The sequence below is a fragment of the Ctenopharyngodon idella genome, chromosome 3 (genome assembly GCF_019924925.1).
Source record: "Ctenopharyngodon idella isolate HZGC_01 chromosome 3, HZGC01, whole genome shotgun sequence".
NCBI classification, from domain to species: domain Eukaryota; kingdom Metazoa; phylum Chordata; class Actinopteri; order Cypriniformes; family Xenocyprididae; genus Ctenopharyngodon; species Ctenopharyngodon idella.
In genome coordinates this window covers 537,331-558,023 of record NC_067222.1, presented here as the reverse complement: position 1 = coordinate 558,023, position 20,693 = coordinate 537,331, and the positions used below count along the sequence as shown (strand labels likewise).

Below are 20,693 nucleotides of genomic sequence, written 5' to 3'. Positions count from 1 at the left end.
GGTCCAGTTGAAGTCCACTATAAGGAGAAAAATCCTGGAATGTTTTCATCAAAAACCTTAAATTCTTTTCCACTGAAGAAAGAAGGACATGGACATTTGAAAGTGGACTAATCCTTTAATTTGTGTTCCGAAGATGAACAAAGGTCTTGCGGGTGTAGAACGACATGAGGGTGAGTACTTAATGACAGAAATTTCATTTTTGGGTGAACTAACCCTTTAAGGTCTGATCCTGGCTTAATCTAAACCCTGTCTGTGAAACCAGGCCTATAATTAACGTATCTGTCTGTCTGACATCTCTTGACAGGATATTACCGTGAGGGTTTCCTGCAGGTGCAGCACGCGGTGGACCGAGCCATCATGAAGGCCTACAACAGTACGAAAGCGGCGACCCTCTTCAAGCAAACGCAAGTACTGCTTTCCCGCTTCCCTTACCCAGCGTTCATCTACGACGTCTTCATCCTGGCCATCCAGAACCAGCTGCCCCTGCTGCTAGTGCTCAGCTTCACCTACACGTCTCTGAATATCGTCCGCGCCGTGGTCCAGGAGAAGGAGAGGAAACTAAAGGTGAAGAACTTGTTGGGTTGAAAGAAACTGGATTATGTTGGTCATATAATATATAATATATAATATATAATATATAATGTATAATGGTTTTGTGTCTATTGCAGGAGTACATGCGCATGATGGGTCTCAGTAACTGGTTGCACTGGAGCGCCTGGTTCCTCATGTTTTTCCTCTTCCTTTCCATCTCCATCTTCTTTGTCACTGTACTCATCTGCATCCAGGTAAACAGAGGCACTTTGGTGATATAATCTGTTTCTTTTTCATTTTGCTTCTAGAAATTCCACTATAATCTTTACATTTCTGTCTTGGTTTTTTAACTTCTTGATGACTCAGCCTTAGGCTTGTGAATTGAGAACCAGTTTATATTCAGAACGAGTTCTGCTTGGTCCACAAAAACACTGCAACCACATTTTTTCGTAATATATTTAGTTCTGTTAACGTTTCTTGAACGTCTACGTTTTTTTTTTTTTTTTCACTGATACAGATGGTATTGGTGCTGACTGATTGTTTGTATGACAGCATGTACTTAAAGATGCGTAAAGCATTTAGTTTTGCCTCCAGTATTGTATTTTTTTAAAATGTATTTTTACCTATTTTGAAGGCATTATTGTAGTATAAAGTTAAGACCAATTAATTGTGTCCTCAAAAATATGACAAGAATTAATGAAATCACTTTACAATAAAGACCTTTTAGTTAACAGTGGTTAAAGCATTAACTAACAATGAGCAATAATTTTGTTACAATATTTATTAATTTTTGTTAATGTTAGCTAATAAAAATGCAACTGTTCATTGTTAGTTCATATAAACTGAGGTCCTTTAAATAATATTAACTGATACAACTTTTGAGTTTAATAACGTATTAGTAAATATTGAGATTAACATTTAACTAAGATTAATTAATGCTTTAGAAGTATTTTTTTTGTTAATTCATGTTAACTAATGTTGATAACTAATGTTAACAAATGGAAAATAGAAAAAAAAAAAGAAATATATATATATATATATTTAAATATATATATATATATATATATATATATATATATATATATATATATATATATATATAAATATATTTTTTTGTTAAATATATACATGTGTGTGTGTATTTATATATACATAATAATACAGTACACACACATATATTATGTAAACACAAACTTTTATTTTGGATGCGATTAATCGTTTCACAGCACTACTATAATTCAAATAAATACTTGTATAAAACTTAAAAATAAAACAATATTATTTAGTTGTTTTCTTTAATTAGTAATTTGCTTGTATTATATGATATTTGGCCATAATAAAAATCATAATAATAATTTCAACAGCAGCAAAAATGTAATCAATGAATCATTACTGGAGTGCAATGAATCGTTAATAGATTCATTAAGGAATCTGAATCATTAAGTATAATGGGAATCAGAATCTTTAGTATTCCACACTATTTGCTAGTTTTGCCAAACAATCATATGTACAGTAGGTAATGTATGTTTTGTTTTCTTTTAGGTCAGTCCTAACGGAGCGGTGTTGACCTACAGTGACCCCACGCTGGTGTTTTTCTTCTTGCTGGTGTTTGCCATAACTACCATTAACTTCAACTTCATGATCAGCGTGTTCTTTTCCAGAGGTTAGTTCTCCATCTACTCTTTCTATCTCAGAACGTAATAGTCATTACACTGTATTCTCTGTAGGACCATGATAGTGTACATTTGTAGCGCTCTTCTGCACACACACGCAGCGGTTTTTAATTTGAGCAGGCTTATTTCTGTGACAGACAAAGCCTCATAATCAAAGGAAGGTGATAATAGAACGTGAACGAAGAGCAAGAAAAGGTGACCGAAGGAATGAAGGCACAAAATAGGACTCGTTCGGTATATCTTTGTCATAACATAACAAGTTACTGATTGTTACATTTACACTTTGCATGCGTAAAGCTTTTGAAAATCAGCTCTGCATTGTCCATAACCTGCTCTAGTTCTTTCTTTTCTCTGCAAAACAAAACCACAAACTGTGTGTAAAAGCAGGTAACCAGCTGGGGGAAAATGTTCAGGTGGCAGATATTGACCCTTTTTGCTGCTTGAAATGCTTTTAGTGAGTAAAAGCAGAACTCGTGTCTGGACTTTATTGCGTTTGATTGGCGCTTATGTGCGCGGCAGCCCTCAAGTGAGCTAATAATAAGATGTGTATACCTGCTTTAAGAGGAGATCCATAGAGGTTCATCATGCTTCAACTATTCATCCCAATGAAAAGAAAGAATATAAAATCAAATGGCCGTTGGTGTACAGACCCACCATTTTAATCAGTTTTAAGGTGGTGTTTTGTTCACAACTTAGTCATTATGGAAACTACACTGATTTGAGAATGTCTTTTTACTTGAAAAGGCTGTTATGTATTGTTTGATGGAGAGTTTTTGCATTAAAGGGGATCTGTTATGCACTTTTTCAGCATAATCAGTCTTGATTTTGTTTTTGGGGTATACTAGAATAGGTTTTCGTGGTTGAATATTCAAAAAACACATTCGTTTTCACATATTTGTCACTGTTGCAGCACCTCTCTTCCCAGTCTGTCAGTATCACTCTGTGTAGAGTTGTCAAAAGTACTCACTTTGGTACCAAGTTGGTACTGAAATTTTAAAAATGTGATGCTTTGAGCGCTGTTGAGCGGATTCGTAAACACCTGTGATTGGCCATTGTGTTCACACGCTCAACGTGTATGTCTGTGATTGGCTACAATCATCAATGTACAGGAGTGTTTGAAAGCACACGGTAGTGTATGAATTTGAAAGCGTTTTGAGAGCGGGAGCATTTGAAAGCAGGCGTCTATCAGTGGACTGGACTTGGTACTGAAGTCGGTACTTTTGACAACACTAGCTCTGTGTAGTTCTTGTCTCTAAGAAGCCCCTCCTTCTGAAAAGCATAATGTGCTCTGATTGGTCAGCTGTACCAGTGTATTGTGATTTGGTAATATGCTTCAAGCGTGTTTCGTAATTATCCGGCCCCTTACCATAACCGTGAGCTTCAACACATTACTAACTAACTCAACCAGGTCCCGCCCCTTTATTTTGTGTATGCCTTGGGCGGGAATTTACATAAGGAATATTGTGACGTGTTCATTCCCAGAAGAAAACTCAAGACTACAATGGAGGTGTTTCAGAGAGTTCAGAAACAGTGTTGCTGATCTAGAGAATAACTCTTTCTGGAGTGACTTTGTGCTTTGGAAATTTGTAGACCTTTTTCATGCTCAAACAGCAACATTACACACACAAAAAAGTTGAGAATGTAAAAAAAAAAGGATAATAGGACTAATGGGGCGTTCACACCAGACGTGACTTGCGCGAATAAATCGCGCTATTCGCGCGTAGTTGGACGTTTGAACATTTTGAGTTTACTCGCTTCATTCGCATGTGAAATTTGCTTAATTCATGCGTGAAATTCACTTCACAACAGGCGCGAATTCGCGTCATGAGAGGGGCTCTCCCTCTCCTTTAAATATGTGTCCCTCAGACTCTTCCACTTCTTTCTGCACACTTCCTCTGAATAAACACATCAATTCGTCAGCGGGAAAGTAGTTGTAAAATACTTCGAATAAGCTCAATTTGCCGGCTTTAGCTAGCTTGTAGTCTCAATATGTGTGTGTGTATGTATGTATGTATGTATGTATATATATATATATATATATATATATATATATATATATATATATATATATATATATATATATATATATATATATATAGCTCAAATTGAGTAAAGACTGTTTTTTACAACTTACCAGATTGTCCGACCTCCTCACTCACTTTCTTCCAAGCAAGATCCTTTTTATTCCTGTTTCTATAAAAGTACGAAGATGTATCGTACAGCAACGATGATTTTGTCCTCCATTGTTGTTTCGGATTTCTGCCTCCACTTGCTACGTCGTAATCACGTCACTACTAGAGCAAGCTCTTGATTGGTTAACGTGGCGTGAATATTCGCCAAAGTTCAGATTTTCCAACTTATGCGATTTGTGCGAATCACGCGTCACGCGCATCAGACGCCCAAAACGTTCAATTCGCATGAATCGTGTCATTTGCGCCGCCGGATGTCTATTTGCGTCTTTGCATTGACTTAACATGTAAATCACTCGTGCTTAACGCTTCATTCGTGTCTGGTGTGAACGCACCATAACAATGTTTAAGTTCAGGGAAGGAGGCGGCGGGAAGTGGTGAACGTTCAACATAAAACTTTAATCACAAATTAATCAAATAACAAAACATAAGTAAAGGGCCATCCCCTCACGGATGACTGCCACATAAATTAAAACAAAATTACCAATGTAAATGTCCAGGCCTGGTCCTCTCTCATCCTTCACTGTCGTCACTCCTCCTGCTATCCTTCTGGAGTTCCTCCTTAGGACTCAAAACCGGTGTGGCTCGCAGGTGACTATCATTAACCCTCGTGCCACCTGCCTCGCTCCGTTCCCATGGCTCTCTGCCCCACCCTGCTTGCCACAAGGACCACTTTAAATCTGTAGTTCACCCAAAAAAGGAATATTTAGTAGGAGATTTTCTAGGCTGTTCAGTTCCAGACAATGAAAGTGGAGGGTGACCATTTCTGTAAGGCTCCAAAAAGACAAAATGAAACAAAATTTTGTGATTTGTGTGAGGAACAGACATAGACTATAAAAAAAGATGGACGACACACCTTCACTCTCTTCCATTGTAGTAAGTGAAGCCGCCAACGTGTGGCATGCTTGGGAACAGAACAAATCTGTAGTTGTTATTTATTAAAAGTCTTTCCTTCTGCACTTGCTGTCCAATCTTGTTCACATTTCTGCGTTTAAAACCTGTATTGTGTGTAATATGATGCGTTTAATGTGTTATTTTTGCTTGAACGTGTTTATAGGGTAAAGCAGCATTGAAAAACTGATGCATATAATCAATATCAATATAATCAATAATCAAATAAGTGAGAATCCTTTTAAAGGGCAGTTTTGAAAACAGTTAAAATTTCCAGGCTTTCAGGCTTTAAATTCTGACATAGCAAGAAAAATGAATACCTCAAATACCTGAAATGTATATGTACTCTAGTAGGAAATGAGGCATAGCAAGAAACATGAATACATTTCAAAATATGTATGTACTGCGTGAGGAAATGAGGCTTTGCATGTATATATTGCTGCCACAGGTAATGTAATATCATATGTGTTCTGTCATCAGCAGAGTTGTGTACATTAATCTGCAGCACACCCAGTGCTTTTAAGAGAAATGGTTTCTTGTTTAGACTCCAGGCAAATGCTTTGGTTGACAGTAATATTTTAGATATTCATTGTAGGATTTACCTATTCATAAGGTTCATGTTTTGCCCAGAGCATCTTCAATAAGCTTTTCATGTTTTCAAATTTAGTCCAACCATTTCTGAAACAAACTGAATATAAGAGATCATTCATACTCCATTAATTTCACCACAAAATAAAAAAGAAGCATTTTGCCTAAAGAAAATGGAAAACTAATTTCGGACTGCTCAAGTCCTGCTTGCAAAGTTGGCCACATTTTCAGAATCCGACTCGGGCTTGAACTGAAACCGTTAACATTATTAAAGGATTAGTTCACTTCAGAATTAAAATTTGTTGATAATTTACTCACCCCCATGTCAGCCAAGATATTTATGTCTTTCTTTCCTCAGTAGAAAAGAAATTAAGGTTTTTGAGGAAAACATTCCAGGATTTTTCTCCATATAGTGGACTTCAACAGGGACCAACGGGTTGAAGATCAAAATTGTTTCAGTGCAGCTTCAAAGGCCTCTACATAATCCCAGCTGAGGAATAAGGGTCTTATCTAGTGAAACGATTGGTCATTTTCTAAAAAGAATAAAAATTATAACCACAAATGCTCATCTTGAGCCACGCATTATGTAATCACGTTGGAAAGGTCACAAGTGACGTAGGTGGAAGTACCGTGGTAGGGCGAAATTGTTTCATTATAACAGTCTTTATCATGCAAGTCACTATTTGAGAAAGTTTTATTGATGTGAATTTATACAGCTGATATATGTGAGGTAGAACAAAGTTAGCTACTTTTTCTTACAGCACAGTGAGGCTACATGTCTGAAATCGAATCTGTGCGGTTCAACGACCTCCTTTATTCAAAAGCCCATAGAGACTTGTCCTCTTTTGGGTTTAGAGAGGCTGAAAATGGACCTTAATCAACACGTCCTGCTCTGCCTGTCCAGCCCATTCAAACCCCAAATGACATATTGTTGAGTCTGAAGAGGCTCTCTGCATCTATGCGTCCCTTTGAGATGTGAATGTAAAAATAGCAGTGTGTCATTTTCTTCCATTTGATGAACAGCAGTGCCACTCTTTTCTGCCATCACTTCTCTCTCGTTCACTCATTTATGGCTGGTTGAGGGTCGGAGGGAAGGATGTTCAAGGTGTGTGTGAGTGCAGGGGTTTGAACTCATTCACATCATGTCCATTCAGTCTCATACACTGAAACTCATGTGGTGTGTATGTGAGGGAGAATGTCACAAAAACGTCCAGGTCACATTCACCCAAAAATTATTTTTATTTTTAACAGGCTTCCATAGAAATGTACATATTTAAATTGACACTACTACCGTTCAAAGGTTTGGGGTCAGTAAAATTATTCTTCCGTAAGGAATTAATTAGAAATTAATACTTTTATTCAGCAACGATGCATTAAATTGATCAAAAGTGACAGTAAAAACATTTATAATGTTACAAAAGTTTACTATTTCAAATAAAAGTTATTTTAAACTGTATATTCATCAAAGAATCCTAAAAAAAAAAAAATCATGGTTTCCACAAAAATATATGAAGCAGCGTAACTGTTTTCAACATTGAAAAAATAAGAAATTTATCTTCAAATCAGCATATCTGAGTGATTTCTAGAAAAGACAAGAAATATAATTGGTACCTTGTTTTGTCATTTTTTTATTATTATTATTTTTTTTTATTTTTTTTTTTACTATTACAGTGACCTTTTTATAGGCTTACATACATTTCCCTCCAAATTCACATTAATATAATGTGAAAAATTCTGAAATGCTATGTAATTAAATTGTTTTAAAAATAAATAAAACCATATAAATAAATAAAGTATTTATAAATGGTAGTATTTGTTTTGTTGTTATTTAAATCACCATAAATGATTATTTTTTCAGTAATTTTATTCAGAGAATCAACATTGTGAATAACTGGAAATCCCCCTCCAAAAAAAAAAAAAAAAAAAAAAAAAGTTCAGTTCAGCAAGGGGAGAAAACTAAAAAAAAAAAAAACTTTTTTTTTTTTTTTTTTTTTTTTTTTTTTTACTAGGGTTCCATTAGTAAAATTCACATTCTGAGGCTAAATATCATGTTATTTGGGGTCAAATGAAAAACAACCGATGGCAACCAAGTTAAAGTTACAAGTTAAACCCATGGCAATTACAAGTTAAAGTAACCCAATTATGTGGGAAAACCTCAGACTTGGCAACAACAGTTAGGCTACAACGATGTATTCGTTGTGTAGATCTAATGGGCAAGGGCTGGGTGGGGCAGCAGGGGGCGGGGCATGTTTGGTACACCATGAGAGTATCGCGTTTTTTTGGTTCGGATTGAATATCGTTACTCCCCTATTAAAAAGTCATCTTACAGTAAAATATAAATTATTACATCTTTCTTTTTCAATGCACATGACTTGGTTCTTGTGATGTTTTCATTTAATTCTAAGCAAAACCTAATTTCAGTGTTATTCTCTCCCGTAGCGAATGTGGCCGCAGCAGCAGGCGGCTTTATCTACTTCCTGAGCTACCTGCCGTATGTCTTCCTGTGGCCTCGCTATGACCTGCTATCGCACGCCCAGAAAGTCTCCGCCTGCCTCATCTCCAATGTGGCCATGGCTATGGGAGCCCAGCTGATCGGCATGTTTGAGGGCAAAGGTCAGGGAGTTGACCTAAACCTGACACTATTGTTGCTCTAATCATGCTGCCATAAATCTCAAGCTGATCCTATGTTGTCCTCAGGCACGGGCATCCAGTGGAATAACATGTTTGATCCGGTAACGGTGGACGATGACTTCTCCCTGGCCCAGGTGATCGGACTGCTGCTGCTAGACGCTGTGCTGTACGCTCTGGTCGCCTGGTACGTGGAAGCAGTTTTTCCAGGAGAGTATGGTGTCCCTCGTCCATGGTACTTCTTCATGCTGGTACGTATTGCCTACATTGCCATATTTTTGGTCAGTCTTTGGTTCCCTAAAGAAACTTTCAGTGAACAGTTCTCAAAAGAACCACTTTTTTTCTTAGTGTGAAGAACATTTTAATAATCTGAAGAACTATAAAGGAGCAATGGATAGGTCCCATGGATGTTAAAGTTTCTTCTTTGGAACCATCAATGCCATTTGGGGAAAGACCTGCCAACCTATCCCAGCAAAATCATTGCCAAGAAAATTCATGGTCAGTCTCTTGTGTATGGCCAAGAGTCAGATACTGACTGAAATGGTAATAGAGTCAAAAGTATAGCTATGCTTTCGTTTTGAGTGCATTGATTATTTCCACAATCCACAAACTTCCCCGTGCACATCACATGTGTTAGCGTTCTTGTGAAACTATGGTTAAAACAGGCTTATTTTGGCCTTGTGAACTTTTTGCAGAGATTAGCGGTTCACCCATGGGAAGTCTTTAAAGTGAGAGAGAATGAGAACCTGCATGTATGCAACTGGAGTGATTTCCTGACCGATGGGCCCTCGAAAGACAGGAAGCATTTGGTCTCGGCAGGAAAACCCTGCTTATGTCATCAAGACGGCCAGGAAGTGCGAAGAACAGCGACTCAAATTGCGCAGAGCTATTGTATAAGTAGGACACTCTCTGCGTCATTGCTTGTGTTTGCAGACTGGCTTATCAACGGGCCGGTACTAAAGACCCTGAAGAAAAGTGAAAGTGATATGAAACAATGGCCTGCTGGGTCACACCTTTGTCTCTGTGGTGTCTGGATGTCTAGCATGTTTATACACAAATGCATTCATGTAACGCAGTTGCTGTCTGAAAACCATGTGACCAGTGTGTCATATAGATTTGCGGTGACCTGGTTTTTGAGCTATTCTGTAAATGTTTTCACAGATTTATGGGCTTTTTCTAAAAGTTTCTAAAACTTAATTAGTTACTTAATATGTTTTTATTTGTGTTTTCTAAGGCAAGCATCTTTATTATCGTTGTTGATCACGTCAGGGATTTGAACTTTGGCACTTTTAAACTCCCACACAGTTCATTTTACAGACATGTCACCTTAAATTTTGCAGTTTGTTTGTCGATTGGGGTCTACATGACCCCAATCCACTTCTCCTTGGTTAAAAAACAGTTCCCTCATGTCACTGGCATAAGATTTTGTAACTTTTTCTACATTGTTTATCTATACACAGACGCACACAAAACCCTTGATTAAAAAAAAAAAGTCACACTCATGGTGTTTTAAGTGTGTGATCCTACATTGAAAATGAATGGGGAAAGCAAAGAAAAAATGTTTTTTTTTGTCAAAAAATAAATAAATCCAGCATAAATCTGAAAATTTTCACACATAAATGAAGGCCTGGTACAAGGCTTAAACAATTTCCAAATGATTTAATATAAGACAAAAAAATAAGATAAAACAACTAAAAATCAAGATATTTCTTGTTTTAGTAATTTTTAATTTTCTTGTAGGGTTTAGGAAAACCTGGATATATTAGGAGTATATTAGGATATATTAGGAAGCCTAATTGAATAAATGTTATAACTCCATGGGCATTTTTATACATTTTTCTAGGTATGCCATTTGTATATTTTATTAGATATAATTTGTGAGGGGAAAAAATATTTTTTAAAAATCCTTATCCAGTAAATCACAAACAACTGGAAAAGTCACTGGGTTTTCGAATATTGTTTATGGCGGTCCTTGGAGTCTAAAAAGGTTGAGAACCAATTCAATTCACACACACAAACACATATATATATATATATATATATATATATATATATATATATATATATATATATATTGAAAACAATAGAGGGCCTAACACAGATCCTTGTGGCACTCCATAATTTATTGACATTATCTTAGATTTCTCCTTGTTTAAATAGACAAAATGGTGACGGTCTAATAGGTACGATCTAAACCACCTTAATGCTTGTCCCTAAATACCAGTGTAATGCTGTTGTCGATCTAAAAGTATTTTATGATCTTTAGTGTCAAACGCAGCACTGAGATCAAGTAAAACTAGTACCACTGGAGTTTAGGGGAGTTTTGGGCTCTTTTAAAGACCTACTTGGCCTGGCTAGGAGAACATCTTAAACCAATTAAGACCAGCAAACCAGGTTTAAGCATGTTTTTCAGCAGGGCAGATTTACAATTTTTTTTATAAAATGGGTGAAAAAAAAAAAATCGGTCGCATTTACCGTTGTTCAGTGAATTTTCACTGATACAATCCAGTAATTTAAGTAGGAATCCAAGTAATTGGGTATTTCACATGAGGTCAAGAGATTTTTCCCATGCAGATTTCACAACGTGTTCACAGTCAGGTAAATTTGCCGCATGGACCAACAGAATGCTTCTTGGTTTAAAAGTGATTTCTGTGTGAGCTGTGCTTCATAAATTGCTACACTATTGACAATAGATAATTGAACTTTTTTGCCCGTGAAATTTAGCCAAAATGTCGCTAATATGACTGCAGGTTTGGACATATGATGATATTTGCAATTATTGTTTAGAGAAAGGCTTATGTGCAAACACTTTTAGTGGCTGTTCATCTTGAAATTTGTAGCCATCATCAGCATTTGGTACTAAAAGTAGATGTGTGCAGACTGTAAACTTTTATGAAATTTAAGGTAAAAAAAAAAAAAAAAAAATCTTACATATCTTAAATGGTTGTCTAATATTTCACCTCCTCATCTGCCCTCAGCCCTCGTACTGGTGCAGCAGCCCTCGTGTGGCCTTTCTGAAGGAGAAGGAGGATGATGAGGATGCTGAGAAGGCAATGAAGGGGGAATTTATCGAAGCGGAGCCAGCTGGACTGGTCTCGGGGGTCAAGATCAAACATTTGGCTAAGGTATCGGATGCACCGTGTTTTGCATTAATTTTATTAGATTCATAGGGGACAGATGGTAGACTCTGTGTGCGCGCAAGGTCAGTGTGACAGAGACATGGCTTCCTCTAGAAACTGTTGGAGAATGTAAACATGTGGATTATTCTGTCACAGGTCTTCAAAGTGGGCAATATAACCAAGGAGGCGGTGAGGGATTTAACGCTCAACATGTTCGAAAGCCAGATCACTGTCCTGCTGGGTCACAACGGAGCGGGCAAGACCACCACACTGTCAATGCTGACAGGTGAGAGTTATGTGAACGATTTAGCTTTAATGTACTTTTATAAAAAATTTTAAGTAGTGTGACTGTCCCTGTCAAATTGCTTTAAGAAATGTGATTGTTACTTTGATCATGTCTGTATTGTTCTTGTAACATCCTGCAAGGCTTTGTACATAATAATAAGTTTTGTAGTGGAATAAAGTACTTTATTCCACTAAAAAAATCTATTTAGCATTATGATTCAGTTAAATAAATTAAGGTGTTGTATAGTTTTAATACTTGTGTTTAGTGTAAATCTTGTGCAGATAAAACAGCTCTTTTTTAATGGAATCATATTCATACTCTTTACATTACAAGCTATTAACAAAAAGTAGCTAACTAAATTTAAGCTAAGTACTTTTTCAAAATAGTAGCTTGACTGTTTAAATACTTTAAATCAGTAGCTTGTAGCTAGTTTGAAAGTAGCTTTCCAGCATATGAACTGATTATAAGTCATTTTAAAAAGCCCCTTTAAATATTTTAGCTACTTTTTGTTAGCTGTTTGTATAGCTACACGTTAGTCTAGCTTTTAATTTACCTTAAAATTATGATTAGTTTGTAGCTAGTTTGAAAGTAGAACACTGTTTGTAAGCTAATTATAGTTGTATATGTTTTTAAAGATATTGCCCTATTTAGAGCTTAACAGTTTAGCTACTGTTTGTTAGCAGCTTATATAGCTACAAGCTATTCTAGCTTTAAATTACCTTGACATTATGATTAGCTTGTAGCTAGTATAGCTTCACAACACTGTATGAGCTGAAACTTTGAAAGTTTTTTTTTTTTTAAATATATTGCCCTCTTAAAAAGCTTCTTAGTTTAGTTGTTTGTTAGCAAGTTGTATAGCTACAAGCTAGCTATCTTTTAATTTACTTTGAAATTATGATTAGCTTGTAGCTAGTTTGAAAGTAGCTTCACAACACTGTATGTAAATTAATTATAGTTATTTAAAAAAAAGATATACCCTCTTTAAAAGGTTCACAGTTTAGCTATAGTCTAGCTTTTAATTTACCTTGTAAGTATGATTAGCTTGTAGCTTGGTTGAAAATAAGTTACATTTTAAAAAATACTTGTAGCAGCTTGTGTAGCTACAAGCAAGTGTAGCTTTAATTTACCTTGAAATTAGCTTGTAGCTTAAAAATATCATTTAAATTTAAGGCATTTAGCAAATGTTCTTATCCAGAACGACTTACAAATGTCTTTAGATCCATATATGCAGCTAAATACAACCCCTGATCATCACACACATTCATACTTACTTAGTCAAGATAAGTGTTATCTCTTATAGCTCGTAGCTACACCATTGATTCTGCTCCTACCTGTAAACAGTGATAACAGAGGTCAGTCAGAGTTGATCGCTTCTTTACACCATTCAAATTCTCTTTGTCTCTTCATTCCCAGGCCTTTTCCCGCCCAGCAGCGGCCGTGCGTACATTAACGGTTATGACATATGTCAGGATATGGCTCTGATCCGCCGCAGCCTGGGTCTTTGTCCGCAGCACGACGTGCTCTTCGACAACCTCACTGTCCGAGAACACCTGCTCTTCTACACACAGGTAGAGGATGTCTATAAGATACCTGACTCTGTGATCGTCCGTATATGTTATCCTTTTTTCTGTTCAAGTGTCCTACATTCTCTTTTTCTTTTTTTTTTTTGAAAATGAACTTAAGTGATAGTGCAGCAGTGCCCATCCACAAATTTCAGCAGCATTGGTTCCAAAAGTATTTGTTCTATTTATTTTTCCCATGGGGATTTAAAGAAATTGTATTAGTTATAAGTCACGAACCAAACCAAAAACTATAAAACTATTCATTTAAAGATGTTGATTATGTATATAGAAACAATATATATTATGTTTATTGCAAAATATGCGTATATTCACAAATATTTAAGTGGTTTGAAAGTGTCAGGAGACTGACTCCTTTATGTCATGGTAGTGGGCGGAGCTCTTTTGGAGTGATTTTGCTAGTCGTGATTCTCTGATTGGTGGATTTCTTTACAGAATCATGGGTAATGTAGTTTTCGCCAGGTATTCTGCTGTTAAACATTATTTTAAAAAAAAGCTGATGGGTGGTGGCTTAGACAAAAGCGTATACCATCGATTAACCTTATAGTAGATCTAATTTTAACGGTTCATAAATTATTGTTAGAAAATCAATTTCCATATGGAGTAAATGAATGGGATTTTACTTCTGGAACCGACTTTTGTAGTCTATTCAGCATTGAGATGGATCATTACATGCCTTGTTTCTACTCTTCAGCTGAAGGGTTACCCTCGCAAAAAGATCCCAGATGAGGTCGACCGCATCCTTCGGATCCTTAATTTGGAGGATAAGCGTGATGCACGATCCAAGACTCTTTCTGGTGGGATGAAGAGGAAGCTTTCCATCGGCATTGCTTTGATCGGAGACTCAAAGGTCAGACAAAGGAAATCTTGTTTAAACACTTGGTGACTTTTGTCGCATTAGATATGTGAGCACACTAAAAAATGTTAAAGGGTCGAAAAAATAATCACACTTGGCTCCTTCGCAGACAAAAATGACCTACATAGGAAATGAATGGGAAGTACGAAAAAATACAAAAACTTGGAGAATCTTTTGGTGGTTCAAACTACAATTAAGCCACTGTGCAGAAAAAAGTGGACAGCATTTAAGGGGTGACACTAAAAATGTCAAGAAGTGCAAAATAGACACATTCATAACACACACACACACACACACACATATATATATGAACTAACGCAACTATAACACAGAGCAAGTTTTTGCAAATGTGTGAAATAAAATCAATAATTCAGCCACAAAGCAGCAAAAAAAAGAACAGCAAGGAAGAGGTTACAAAACAGACACACCCACTCAAACACACACACACACACACAACACACACACACAACACACACAACACACACACACACACAACACACTATTATACACACACAAACTGGTGTGTCTGTAACAACAATATGGTCAAATTGAGCCAAAAGACTCAAATAAGAGGTTGAAATCAGATCAGACCCAAATTAATTAAGCTGTGATAAAGCATACCTGTTTTTTTTTGTTACATTTTTATAGAATTTTGATGTTATGTGTTATAAAATGTCCTCCTCTGTGTTCAGATTTGACTGTAGTAAAATTAGCGCAAAAACTGACACTTCAAATTAACATAAAAAAAAAATAATCTAAACCTTGACAAAAAGTAGTCTTTGAGAATGTCTAAGTATAAATCCAAATCCACAACTTAATAAATATAAGTATTTATGTCTAAAAAAACACTAAATAATTTATGTCACTTTATATAGAACTATACAGGTATCTAGTGGTTACACCATGACATTACACAAGTTTTTCTTTTTTTACTCCCACCAGATGGCACTAATCTACCTTCAAAAAAATGGATTTTAAATGCCTCTATTTTGTCTATTTTTGTCTCTATTTAACATGAAATATTATTGAACAAAAATATATTATATTCGTTTTCCTGAAAAAAGTTACATTTCAAGGCTTAGGTCACTTTTTACCGCGAAGGAGCCAAGTGTGAACCCTAAAGAAGACGACCAGAGGTTTCCCATCAGTACTTAAAGATTTCCCATAGCCACTCAAATGCTAACAAAACCCATTGTTTCCCTGTAGGTGGTGATGTTGGATGAGCCCACCTCAGGAATGGACCCTTCAGCCCGACGGGCCACCTGGGACCTGCTGCAGGGCGAGAAACATGGCCGCACCATCCTGCTCACCACGCACTTCATGGACGAGGCCGACCTGCTGGGAGATCGTATCGCCATCATGGCAGGCGGGGAGCTTCAGTGCTGCGGCTCGCCGCTCTTCCTCAAGAACAAATACGGTGAGGCCATGGCAAGATCATGAGAGGGACAAAAAGAGGTTGTCACAAGATATTTATGCATAAGATTAAATTTTAAAGAGAGTAATGTCATTAAAATGTTGTTGAGCAGAAATTTTAGCTCTTTTTTGAGGAAAATGATTGACAAACATTTGCTAAATTCAATATGGTGGTCTTTTAAGTCGTGTTTTCAAGATCAATAAAATCCTATGTTTTCAAAGTCCAATAAAGGACTTCTATCTAAAGAAGTCGCAGTAAAAAAAAAAAATGTTTATCTAAACTGATCCTCTTGTACTTCTCACAGGTGCTGGTTACCACATGGTTATCGTAAAAGACGCATTTTGTAACGTGTCTGAGATCACTCGTCTAGTCCACATGTATGTGCCTGACGCAACTCTAGAGAGCAGTGCAGGCGCTGAACTCTCATACATACTGCCCAAAGAGAGCACCAGCCGGTAAGACGACAGATATCAGATGTCTGTTGCATTCTGCATAGCATACTGTGCACAATTTTTCAAAGTAGTGTTGGTTGTTATGAATTTCAATCACTAGTTTGCTCGGCTCGCTTTACTTTGAGTTTGCTTTTCCATTGCGGTTAGTACCACTTTTAAAGTGGGTGGGATTATAGACTGATCGTTATAGTTGTGCCGCCTCTACTTCCGTGGATGCACTCCTCGTCTACCGAGTCTACACCTCTAGTGACATCACTAACTCTAAAATTAAACCCTGCCCCACAATGTAAGGCTGAACACCGTTACTGACAATCCTCATTTTGGCAGCGTGAGATTCTCCAGCTTTGTTGTTGTTGAGCAACCTAAACACAAGCTGTTAAAACTCCGCCCTCTTCTAGAAAGCGGGCCAGGAGCAGCAGCTCATTTGCATTTAAAGGGAGCAAATTTGACAAGCTATAATAAATGATCTGTGGGGTATTTTGAGCTGAAACTTCACAGACACATTCTGGGGACACCAGAGACTTATATTACATCTTGTGAAAGGGGCATTATAGGTCCCCTTTAATGAATTATGAATAATTTACTGCTATTGTAGGAATAACATGAAATCATGTAATCAATAAAAAGGTTACAGTAGTCTGATTACGAGTATTTTAAAATGTAATATAATCTAAGTACTTAATTTTTGGAATCTGATTATGTAATCCAGATTACATGTAACCAGTTACTTTCAGCTCTGATTGTGAGATATGATATATTTCATGCGATGAAATGCGTGTACTACACATTTTGGCTAAAGTAGTAGGTCATCGATGCAAATAGAAGTTTGCATACCTTGAACCGTATACTGCAAAACTAGCAAAAGCAGTATGTTAGTATGCTGTTGCAAATGCACTGTTGTTTGAATCCTGATGAATTTATATAACATCTGATTTTAAGAGTTTGAGTTATTTAACAGGAATACGAACGTCAAGGTCATCATCATCATAATCAATAACCTTGATTGCACAAACTCAGCTGGTACTTATAAGAAACAATGAATTATGAATAAAGTAATTTGATGTATACAGATATATGACGCGTATGAGGCTTCAGTCTTGGGTCTGATTCTTGTGAGCTGCCGTAGCAACGGATGGACTAAATTTACCCACTGATCTGTTTTTTAGTGAAGGTCTCGAAACAGCAGTCTTCTCTGTTCGTTAGACACACGTCTTTCTTTCTCCTCAGAGACTCTCTAAACCACCTCCAATAAGAGAAAAACATCCTAAAAGCACTTTGTAAAAGAAATGTCTCACCCCAAAAGGAAATTTATATCATTTTTAATTATCCTCAATGTTCCTGAATGTACAAAATATAATTTTTCATTGAACCAGGGTTATTATCGTAAATAAAACCTGAAACCATAAAAAAAATCATTTTCATACTTAAATTAAAATAAATTTCAGCTAGTTGCCAAGGCGATATTTCTCATTTTCATTTAGTTTTTAAGTACTAAATTAACTAAATCTTAAAAATGACAAAAACACTAAAAATTAAAATGAAAACAGAAAATATAAAAATAAAATCTAATTAACAAAAACTATAATAGCATCTCAGTTATACTAAAATAATTATCTGTTTTTGTGGTACAGGTTTTGAGTGACATGAGAATGATACATTTGCATTTTTGTTGAACTGAAAAAAATTAATGGATATGGATGGATTTCACTGAAGTTATTTCAGTAACTCTTTAGCATGTGGAAGGGTTCTCACTTTTAACTAGTTGCTCATTAGCGTGCATATTGGCTGTTTATTAGTACTTATTAATGCCTTACTCTGCATAACCATATTCTGCATCCCTAAATCCTACCCCATACCTAAACTTAAAATACAAGAACTACCTTACTAACTATTACTAAGCAGTAAATTAAGAGTTTGTTGAGGCATAGTTAATAGTGAATATGTGTTCCCCATACTGCAGTGTTACTGTTATTTCTTTCCACGCTCAGCAGTTATTGATTGTCATGTTTGCACTGCGTTCTCAGATCTGGTGTTTCTCCCTAGGTTTGAGCTGCTGTTCGCTGAGCTGGAGATGAATCGAGACGAGCTGGGCATCGCCAGCTATGGGGCATCCGTTACCACCATGGAGGAGGTTTTTCTCAGGTATTTGACCACAAGACCCCCACAGATTATAAAGAATCTCTATCATGATTTTTGTACACTAGAATGGCTAACTGAAAAGTCTCCATGTTGATAAAATCTCTGCAGCAAAAACTTGAATGCTCATATTTTATTCAGTAAAGTTTTTGAAGTTTGACAGACATCATATTGCACTTACAGTGTGTACAAAATGGTGAACCACGTCTGTTTCATTTCATATTCTTTACTGTTTTTCCTCACTGAATTAGTGGTTTGTGGGAAACAGTTTTTCCCTCCCACTCTTGAATATTTTTTTCCTTATATATTTATATTTGTTCTCACTGATACTGTTCATTGAAGCTTGTATTACCTGCATCTATATAGCATTTTGCTTCAGGTCAGTTGTATGTTCATAATAAAAAGCCGTTTGAACGTCCACTGCGATATCTTGTCCTTTTAACAGTTAAAGGGATTTCCCATGCCCTGAGACCAGGGTTGGCAGGTTTTCACAACAAAACCCTCCCAATTGCTACTCAAAACTAGCTCAAAAGCAGCCCAATCACATTTCAGGGAGAGTTCCCCTAGTAAAAATTACGTTCCAGGGGGTAAAATCTACTTTTTGGTAAAATTCGCATTTGGGGGCTAAATATCATGTTATTTGGGGTTGCTTCAACCCACTGACATGAAAAAGAACCCGCGGCAACCGTGTTAAAGTAGCCCAATTCCGTTTGAAAACCATGGACTTGGCAACACTGCTTTACACTGACAGCGCTAATGTTCACAACGGTTTCAGTCCTACCAAAATAAAAGTCTTCGCTACTTACTGACTCACTCAAACACAGTCTTTGCCACTATCTAGTGGTGTAATAATGTAACTGACTTTTCCTAGGCTGTTTTAGTTGATCTCCATGAGATGACGCATTCTGTTGCAGTTCATGGTCAGGGACTATTTTTTCCAGCGGATTTTTTCCAACTTCATGAAAGTTACATGTTTATATATATATATATATATATATACAAATTCACTGTAAACCATGGCTTCCTTGGGGCTTACTGTTTTATAAGTTTATTTATTAATATTTTGAATTAGTTTATTTAATTCTATATTTTCTTAATTTGTTTTATATTGAAATTTTAGTTTCATTTTTAGTCATTTTATTATGCGCTTTTTGTCCATTGTTTATTTTTTGTTTATTTTTAAATAATTTTATATAGCTTTAATTAAATTTATTTGAATTTCAGTTTTAGTTTTAGTCATTTTAGTACTTCAACTTAAACTTATTTATTGCAAATAGTTGTCCAGACAACATTTCAAATTGTTCACTAATATTTATATTTGATTTCAGCTGAACAAAAACTATTATTATTAGTTTTAGTTTTAATTAACAGGAACAACAGTACTGCTTCATTTATTTGCTTTACTTTCATATATTGTCTTATAATAAACTACATGAGCATGTTTGCTGAGATGTAAACGTGAAATGGATGTGGAAGAAAATGAATTGTTTAAATAACTATTTTGTAAACCGTATGTTCCCTGATTTTAACACTGACCGTCCACTCTGGAATCAAAAAGAGAAAGGATCTCTGTGAACACGTTAGCAACTTAAAAGAATCGCTGAATTATACATATGAACTGATTCATTTAAAAGAATTGATTTGCAGGACTTCTTAACCACACTAAATTACAGACCTCTGAAAACACACCCTGCTGAAACATACTTTGGTGTGTTCTCTAGTGTGTCATTCAGAGAAGATTATTTTACCCAATGCTCCTTCACGTTTGTTCATCCTGAAAACATTTTTCATGATGGTTTTGAAGAGCTTAAATGCAGTCCTCAATCTTCTGTCCTACTTTAAATGGCCATTAGCTGTAGGACAGGGTTTGGAGTGACAGGTTACGGTGACATCAATGCTTTCTCTCCTTCAGCATCACTTCTCTGAGCCCTTCTGCGTTTTATATAACCACTGTTGTGTAGGCACATACAATGGATGGCCAGCTGCGTCCCACTAAAAGCCACTTTCATGCAGATCCTCATGTTTGTTTCATCTTTTTATATAACCGTGTGTGTTTGCGTGTGCTCAAACTCTCAGGGTCGGGAAGCTTGTGGACTCCAGTCTGGACATTCAGGCCATCCAACTTCCGGCTCTGCAGTACCAGCATGAACGGCGGTCCAATGACTGGACCATGGACGACTCCAGCAGCATCAGCGGCATGACCGACGTGACAGATTTCACTGACAGCGGCACTATGATCTCAGAGGACTGCTCGAATATCAAACTCAACACTGGGGTCAGTGTTTTTAGCGCTTCTCATTGAAAACTAACATCATGTCTACACCGGACGCAAGTGGTTCTCTCTTGAAAG

At 36.4% G+C, this 20,693-nt stretch overlaps 1 protein-coding gene across 1 annotated transcript in view; it reads left to right on the top strand.

The window, feature by feature from the left end:
- LOC127509444 (phospholipid-transporting ATPase ABCA3-like) overlaps positions 1–20,693 on the top strand; it is a 52,487-nt gene that overhangs the window by 19,186 nt on the left and 12,608 nt on the right. Inside the window, exons 6-18 of the mRNA XM_051888159.1 lie at positions 305–564; positions 669–785; positions 2,074–2,194; positions 8,312–8,485; positions 8,570–8,751; positions 11,479–11,625; positions 11,776–11,905; positions 13,319–13,473; positions 14,180–14,335; positions 15,548–15,758; positions 16,060–16,210; positions 18,251–18,349; positions 20,420–20,618. Of these exons, the coding sequence (XP_051744119.1) occupies positions 305–564; positions 669–785; positions 2,074–2,194; positions 8,312–8,485; positions 8,570–8,751; positions 11,479–11,625; positions 11,776–11,905; positions 13,319–13,473; positions 14,180–14,335; positions 15,548–15,758; positions 16,060–16,210; positions 18,251–18,349; positions 20,420–20,618 (2,102 nt within the window). The remainder of the gene's footprint in view (positions 1–304; positions 565–668; positions 786–2,073; positions 2,195–8,311; positions 8,486–8,569; positions 8,752–11,478; positions 11,626–11,775; positions 11,906–13,318; positions 13,474–14,179; positions 14,336–15,547; positions 15,759–16,059; positions 16,211–18,250; positions 18,350–20,419; positions 20,619–20,693) is intronic.